Raw genomic sequence first — 8,620 nt, 5'->3', positions numbered from 1 at the left:
CCCCCCTCCCCAGTATTCTTCCAACAACCAGCCAAGCTTCACAAATCTGTCTGCAGCTGACTCTGACACAGCCACAGCATCAATGCAATGATTTCACCCATGCCAAGACAGCCTAAGCCTTCCACTTTGGTGACTCTCCAGCTCCAGGGTGCTATTTGATAGGACTGGAGACCCAGGGATGGCTTGGGGACCCAGGACACAGGGCATGCAGTATGTAGCACAGCCAAGGGACCACTGCAACACTGAGGGGCTGGCGACGCAGGAGATTCCCATCAGTGACACCCCCCAACACGCAGGTGCCTCAGTGTCCTGCCCAGGTGAATTACACAACTCGGAGTACTTGCTCTCTGCATATGTCTGAGTGCTACAACAGTTTCCTCTATTTCCTGTTTGCACTGCCTGTGAACAGCTGCCATGCTCAGGGTCAGGAATTGGTTCTTACACGTAGAATCTATTCATTGGGTTATAAAAGTAAAACAGGCAGTGGAAATAACCCAGCATCTCACCCTTTCCCTCATGAGGAGCCTCCTCAGGGCCCTAAAAGAACAGACGAACCAGGGCCACAAGTTTTAGGGTGTACCTGAAACACTCAGGAGCAACAGAAAGGACAGCATTGAGCCTGTGCCACCTGTGCTTCCCTCTCACTTGGGCCTCCACAAAATCCCCTTGCAGAGGCTGTACAGAGGGCTGAAGACCATGATGCTCATTTCAGTAAATCCCAGGGAGGCCCTTTCCTGTGAGAGCCTGTCTGTGCTGGCCACCCACGTGTACCAGAGTCCCAGTGCTGCCCTGGTGCCTGGGTGAAGGGCAGGGTGAAGGCACACCCAAGGGAATTGCCCACCATTTCCCTGTGTACCTTGCTTTTTCTTCCTGGTCTGCACAAACTCTGAGTGCCGCAGGGCACTGGGAGCCGTCCGTCTGTAGAAGCTGTTCCGCTGCAGCACAGAGCCCACCCTGTTTGCTTCCTCAGCCTCCTGCTCCCAGAGCTGGCTCCAGTCTGGCCGGCCCCTGCGTACCCTCGAGCGCTCTGCTCCACTGCTGCTCTTGGCTGGCATCCCAGGCCCTGGGGCTTCTCCTTCCAGCTCCCCATAGCTGTCGTAGTCAACAACGCATGTCTTGAAGTGTGTGTAGCAGGTACCTGACCCCAGGTTCACGCCACCATCTCCCGAGGACCTGACTGCAAATGCAGGAACTTCACAATCTCTGTCTGGACTGCTGTGGTCCATGACATGGCCTTTGTGTCTCCTCTGTTGTTCAGTGTCTTCTTGGTCTACTTGGTCCCTGGTACCTACATGTGGCCTTTCCTGCTCTCTATATGCCCTAGGGCCTCCATCATCTCTATACCCCTTTTCCCCTTCCCTATATACTAGATTGCCTCCATCCTCTCTATACTGCCTTCTCCTCTCCCTATACTCCCCAGAGTCCCTCTCTTGCCTGTGCCACAGTTCCTTTTTCCTAGAATGTCTTTCATCTTCACTGTAGTCCATAGGATCTCTGTAGTCCTGATACCACCTTCCCCCCTTCCTACAGTCTCCAAGGCCTCTGTCCTCTCCATACTGCCTTCCCCTCTCCCTATACTGCCCAGGTACTCTGTCCTCTCGGTTCAGCCCTTCTCTTATCTCAGAACTGCAGTTTCTGTATTGAACACCCTCCCTCTCATACAACCTGTAGTTTCTGCCCTCTATATCCTGTCTTTTGCCTTCCCAATCATCGTCTGCTTTCCTGCAGTCCATGTACTGCATCTCTCCCTTCCAAAAACCTCCACAGTCTCCGTTCCTGCTCTGTTGGTCCACGGAGATGCCCTCCTGTCTCCTGGAACTGTCCCAGCCGCTGTCTGCTCCTCGGCTGCCCGGGTACTGCCTCCTCGTCACCCTGGGTCTGTCGTTGCAACCAGCCACGTCCTCTCTCCGTACAGCACAACAGTCCTCATATTCCCAGCTGAGGAGCCGCGGTTGTCTCGGATCCTCCATGCAGTGTTTCCTCTAAGGATAGGTGCGCACAGTCCTGTGGGGTGTGGCACAGGGGCCCACTCCCCTCACTCTCTGCTCTCTGAGCCCTGCCCCGGGCTGACGCCAGTTCTCCACTCTGCTCCAGCACTCCCGTCCCAAGTGAAACGCAGGTGCTGCTTCCTGAAACCAGCCAGCAAAGGCACGGGCCCAATCGCTGCCAGCCCCGGCCTCCTCCACCTGCTGCCCAAAGTAATCAGTAACCAGCCCGGAGCGAGGAGGGGAGCCAGGCTGGGCAGGCTCTCACCGCCCAAACCGGCTCCACGGCTTTGCCAAAGGCTCTCTGCAGGCAGCTCTGAGGCAGGGAAGAGGAGGGCACTGGAGCATGCAGAGGCCCTGCCCCAAGACCAGTGTCCTCAGGGAAGGGAAACAGAGCGTGTGTGAGACTGCAGGAAGCCACAAACCAGAGGTGGGATACCAGATCTTCTTCCACTGCCTTCCCACCCCTGATAGCATGAAGGCAACAATGTGGTCTAGAAGAGGCTGGGCTCTGCTCCACACCTCGCTGGGACAAACAGAGGCCTTCAGGCTGCCCCTGGCTCAACCCTGATGCTGAGCCCATCCCTTCCCAGCCCTCACCCACAGTCATGGGAAGATCAGGAGAGGAGCTGCTCCCTGCAAGACAGAGCAATGCCTACACAGTGCCATGCAGCCACAGCTGCCTGGTTCCCTGCTCTAGCGGGTCCACCCGCTGACAGGAACAGGCTTGAAGGGATTACCTGGGTTACAGAGTCCAGTGCCAACACACAAAATAAGTTTCCAGGAGGCTATAGAAATATGCACTCCAGTAACACCTCTCACTGCAGGGCACAACATATTCCCAATTTTCCATGCTAAACAGAGAGCTCCTATAAGAAACCAAGAGACAACCACAACATGCCCTTGACAGAGAACGTGAGAGTCTGTGGATGTCATCCATGTCTCAGGTTCTTGCAACACTTGTTAGGAATGCAGAGTCCATGCTCTCAGCTGGTAGAAGACAAAAATAAAACCAACTCTCCTACTCCAACTGCAGGAGGGCAAACACTAATCCTGCCCCAGCCTGGTGATCAGCAAAACCCCAGTGTGCTCACAAGACACACCAAAAAAGCAACCTGATGATTTTAAAGATTTACTGTAGAAAACCACATATTTTCTACTCTTCCTTTGGCTCCCCAAAGGATACGCTGAGGGGCTGGATTCCCTCAAGATTATGCCTGCCCTGCTTTGGTTGCTGGTCAAAGCTTAGTGAGAGCTTTTCTGCCTTCAGTGTGTCTCCATGTTCACCTAACAGTGGTAATGCAGAGGTCATGCCTCAGGCATGGCCCAAACACATTTTGCTGAGCTGATGCAACACCAAGTTACTGTTCTGTCCTGCTGCACTAGAACTGGGCTAGCAAGACATGCTCTCTGGCCACATTTAGATGTGTCAGGAGGGACATGACAGGGCTTGGGTAGGAGACATCTTTATCACAGGGCTAGAGAGGTCTCTTGAGAAAAATCTCCTAGGACTACTGGAAGCTTACTAACTTGAGGATGCCTCAGGATAGTGCATTAGTTCTTGCCTAAAGCTTCCACTTCCAGAAGCCAACAGGGCACAGGTTCCACAGGATCGGTCCTCTGCCAGGAAGCACTGGGACAGTAGGAGATATTCCCAGCAAGACCCATCCCATCAGAAAATTTCCCTCGAGATTCAGTCTAGATTTTCCTCTTCCTACCTTCAAGTTATTTCACCTAGCTTCAAATCCTCTAGGCCTCGTTCCAAGCATGCCTCTCGCACACCACTGACATGGAGGTTGTTTGTCACCTATCAGCCTTCATTCCCATGTGCTCTGCCTCAGACATGATCGTGCAGCAAAGTGCCTGGGCTCCCCAGGGCTGATTAAGCAGTGGGAGGATGGAGGCAGTGAATTCAGAGTGAGTAATTCCCAGGCAGGAGTTGGCATTTCACTCTACCTCCTGCATGCAGTGCCCACATTTCCTGCATGTCGTGGGTTTTGGTAACAGAACTGCAGTGTCAGAGCTCCTGGGAGAAGCCTGGGAAGGGACTGTGGGAGAAGATGTATGTGGTCCCATCTTTCCATTTGTCTACTGTAATATCAAGTGAATGTAATTAACAGCACTGATCTTTACATGGCACCTTCAGGTTTCAGAGAACAAATGTGCTGATATAATAATGGCAAATTCCTCTTTCCTGAGTAATTTTTTTCTGGAGTGCAAGAACAAAAGTCACATTTTCAGCTACAGATATGCCACAATTGAAAACTCTTTGTTGCTATTACCAACAGAACAGTGCCGTTTTCTTGTCCAGGACTCCACAGACAGCAGGAACACAGGGGCAGGCTTTACTTTTTGCCCACTAATCCATCCCACTCCCAGGCCAGGTTCAGTCCCCTTCTGTGTACCCCTTCTCTTCTGAGTGATAAATCTCCTGTATCAGCACCAGAGCAGAAACCACAGGAAACCCAGTGCCCTGACAGGTTGAGGGCAGTCACAGCACAGACAACTACTCAAATCTCAACTGCAGGACCACCAGCAAAGCCACCCTGAAGTTGCTGCTCACTCCACTACAGATAAGAGGGGATGAGGCAGGGAGGTTGGAACTGCAGCAGCTGTGGTTTTGCTTTCCATCACAGGCATACTGGGAGTGGATGAGATGAAGGCTCTGGATGTATGGTGGGGCCGGAAGAGGAGATGGGGAGATGGGAGAGTTGGAAGGAAAAGGGGGTGGGGAAGACCAGGGCAAAGGGATATCTAGAGAAAGACACTGTGATTTTCCAAGGCAAAATCATGATGATTTGTACTGCAACAGTGCTTACAAAATGACCAAAATCAGGAATTAAAGTAGGGTATAAAAGACTGCCTTCAAGAGTGTCTGTAAAACAGCAGAGGCACCTGTGCTCCTGAAGCATCCCCCATCCCATGCTGCTGAAGACTCACCTCTCAACTCCTGCAGCTCCATGCTGAGGCTCTCAATGTTGGAGTCACAGAAATCAAGGTTTTCCATGGTCTCTGCTCTCACCAGCTCATCCTGCTGCTCCTCCAGCATCAGGCTTAGCTCGGCACGGGTCTTGCTGTACGCCTCCAGATCTCGCTCCACCTCTCCAATTCTAGTCAGCAGGATGGAGCTGGAGGAGGCTGATCCTGCCTGTGTCAAGTCCTCACGTCCCTCCTCCACCCGCTGCTCTGGGGTGCTGGGCTGAAGCTGTGCAGGGACCACATTTTTCCGCTGGCTGCTGGATGGAGGCCGGGGTGCAGGCCGGGAGGGTTTGACCGAGAAGGACAGGGACCTGCCTTTGGGCACTTGGCCACCCTGCACGTGCACAGCGGTTGTCACAAGGCTGCTGGGCCGAGGAGGGGGTGGCCTCAGGGCCCTTCTCCTCTCTGCCTGCCTGGAGTGGGACACAGCTTCAGGAGAGCCACGGACAATGTCTTTCTCAGAGCTGTAGTCCAAGATAGAGAAGTGACGGGAGACCTTGTCCTGCTCCACACCAGTACTTGACAGACTCTTCTCAAACTGGGCCAGCTGCTCTGTCAGTTTGGAGTCCAGGTCCACGCAGCCATCCCCCTGCACTGCAAGAGGGCAGCACTCCCTCCAGCTCCCAGCCCGTGTGTCCAGGCCCACCTGAGCAGTTCCTAAGCTGGAACAGGGCTTGGACTTCTCCTGTTTACTGTCCATCCAGTTGTCTAGGTCCTGGGTGCTGCTCTGGCTCTCCTGGGGCTGAGATGCTGCCCAGCTGTTAGGAGATGAAATCGCCTGGCTCCTGCAAGGATTTTGGGGGAAGTGGGGAGCCTGCAAGGGCACAATGGGGCTGTCTCCATCGTGCTGAGGAAGGGGGTGAGTTTCTGAGTTTCCTGGGGAGGCTGAAAGGGTCCCCCCAGGCTCCAATTCACCTGCTTGGCCAGGCCTGTTGCCCTGTGGGGGAGGCAGCTGAGCAGAGGGGAGAATGCCATTGACTGTCTTCGTGTGGTTAGAGGAGACCGAGCCCCCTGTGCCTTTTGGATGTGGCTCTTGGGGTCCCGTGCTGGGAGAGGCCTGGTGCTGTCTCAAGTCAGTGCCAAGAGGACCCTCTGACCTCCCTGCCTTGTGAGACAAAATGGTGGCAGGCTCAGGGTATACAGCCAAGCCATCCTCCTTTTCCCTGCTATCTTTCCCTGGCAAAGGAGGAGTTTCAGAGCAAGTGCTTTCTGGATCTTGATGGATGGTCAATCCACAGCTGCCTCCACCTTGCAGATCCCCAGTACCCACCTTTTCCCTGCAGGCCTCAGAGGCTTCCAGCCTCACAAATCTGTGTGGAAAGATGCCACGTTTTCCTCTCAGCTCCCCCTCCAGCCAGCCATCCTCCAGAATGCCTACAATCCGAATCCTGTCACCTACATCAAAATCCAGTTCCTGGGACTCCAGGGCTTGGAACTGATAGAGGGCAACACCATAAGTACTCCCTGGCTCGTTGTCATCTTTGGGGGGCATGTCTACTGTCCCATTGGTGTCACAAGTCCCTGTGGGCTCTGGATCCACTGAGGTTCCTGGTGCTCGCAGAGGAGTAAGCAGTTCCACAAAACCCTCTGGGAAGATGCCCCTGCAGCCTCTGAGCTCACCCTCAAACCAGCCAGGCTCTGGGACACCAACGATGTTGATCACATCCCCTTCCCTGAAGTCCAGTTCCTCCTCCAGCTGAGCAGACAGGTCCATCAGGGCCCGGGCTTGGCCCAATGAGTAGGCAGGCACCTCCAGGAGAGTGCTCTGGGACAGCTGACGTCTCCGAACTGAAAGGCACAGCTCCCTCACACATGATGAGGGGAAAAAGCCCTTGGAACCCCAGCTGCTTCGGCCCTGGAGCCAGCTGGAGGCCAGGGACCCCCCCAGGATCACCAAGTCTCCTGCAGAGAATGAGACACACCAGTTCAAAACTGCTCTCATTACTCCTTCCCACCTCTTATTCCTGCCTCCCCGCATTCCCTCCTGGCTGTGGGTGAGGACTGGCACTCTGTCAGAGCACAGTACATGCTGGGAATGCACACAAGCACAGGATGGGGTTAAAGCATGAAGTATCAGCAGCCTCTTGTACATCTAAGATACACAGTTTGGCTGCAAAGTCGTGCAGGTGCATCAAAGCTTTCATTCTCCCCCAAATGCAAGTCTAAGATTTGGGGATTGGAGGTCACTTAAAAGTAAATTTACTATGATCAGGTGATGCCAATTTTTGGAGTTTCATGAGTAATGACCGATCATGAGAAACTGGTATCAAAGTGGCAGAAGCCCAGAGGACCATGGTGGATTTGACATGACCCATGTCACAAGGTATTAGAAGATTCACCTCTTTCTTCTGTCACTCTAGGCAGGATGCTGTGACTAGGTTCATCCAGCAGGAAGGACAAGTGAGGCTTTTGAGGTGCAAAGCAAAGGTGGGGAATGGAGATTACCTCTCTGCAGTGACAAGCTCCCTGGCTCTTGAGATGTGAAGTCATTGGTACAAACAAACAGTTTTTCTCCCTGCTTCAAAGGGGGAATATCCACAGGTTCAACAAAGCTGCTAGGAAACTGCCCTAAAAGGAGAGCAAGTTGTCAGCAACGAGTCTTTCCTGTGACCCACCACCATGTCCACCCTCCTTCCAGATTTTGCGATCTATTCATCTCTTGCTAAAGGAAAATACCCAGTTACCCTGGGTGCCTCAATAGCCTGGTGGAAGAAGAACAAGTTTGGGAGTCAGGAATTCCTGGGGTTTAAAGTACTTAAGAACTAACAGAGAACAAAAAGCTTTGAGCCCTTGGCTCACTCCAGGCAACCACAGGCTGTGTGCATTACTGGGACTGTGCCATCAGCATGGAGCTTCCAGGAACAGACATACTAGGTTTTCTCTGCCCTTATCATTTCCTTCCCAGCTCAGATCCATGGTGAGGACTGAGAGATCCAGTAGTGCTGGATCATGAGACCAGTGTCTTCTGACTGGGCATAGCCACCTAGTGCTCCATCCTCCATAGGGCTTAGGCCCTGTGCAGTCTCAGCACAGAATTCAGGCTGCCACACTCGGGATGGCCTCACCTGTGAGTCACAGGCTCTGTCACAGCTTCAGCACCGCTGGGACTCCAGGGACCTTCCCCACTTTGTCATTCTGTGTACCTGTTTCACCATGGCACACTTGCTGGCCACCACATGATACCAGCCAGATACTATTTTCAGTCCTGGGAGCATAGGGCATGCAAAGGCCACTAAAAATGTGTTTCCTACATAATTTGAGGCAAGGGGATATGGTGAAGTATGGGCTAGTACCACATCCAGCATTGCCTCTGGATGACCCAATATTTTCTAATAAAACGTGGAAACACCATATCCTAGACACCCAGAGCTCTGCACTGTGTTTAGGTGGTTTGGCATTGCTATATTCCTTTACAGTTTTAACCAGCTCTCTTTTTCCTTATCCTAGTTTCCTGCTCTGTACATGGAAACAACATAATGCTGTAAGAAAGGAATTACTGTAATGGAATTAATTACAGTAATTGTTCTGCAGAGCAATGAGTACTAGGCTGTAACACCTCCACAGCTTCTATTCTAAAGTGCTTTTTCAATTCCCTACAACTTTAACTGGGAAAGCTGGGCAGAAAACTACAACAGCTGTTCCAAGGGAGAGCAGGA

General features: G+C 52.7%; 1 protein-coding gene across 4 annotated transcripts in view; it reads right to left on the bottom strand.

The window, feature by feature from the left end:
- Positions 1-8,620, bottom strand: part of DNMBP (dynamin binding protein) — a 32,969-nt gene that overhangs the window by 14,945 nt on the left and 9,404 nt on the right. For 3 of the 4 annotated variants that reach the window (XM_017726092.1, XM_008643924.2, XM_017726093.1), the window contains 2 exons: positions 7,410-7,532; positions 4,926-6,866 (listed from right to left, as the gene is read on the bottom strand). In XM_017726092.1, the coding sequence (XP_017581581.1) occupies positions 4,926-6,866; positions 7,410-7,532 (2,064 nt within the window). Of the gene's footprint in view, positions 1-856; positions 2,170-4,925; positions 6,867-7,409; positions 7,533-8,620 lie in introns of those variants that run through there. The other variant, XM_017726094.1, reaches the window with a different exon arrangement.

The sequence above is a fragment of the Corvus brachyrhynchos genome, unplaced genomic scaffold (genome assembly GCF_000691975.1).
Source record: "Corvus brachyrhynchos isolate BGI_N302 unplaced genomic scaffold, ASM69197v1 scaffold61, whole genome shotgun sequence".
NCBI lineage: Eukaryota > Metazoa > Chordata > Aves > Passeriformes > Corvidae > Corvus > Corvus brachyrhynchos.
Note: the sequence above shows the minus strand (reverse complement) of the source record. Positions and strands in the feature narration are given on the sequence as shown.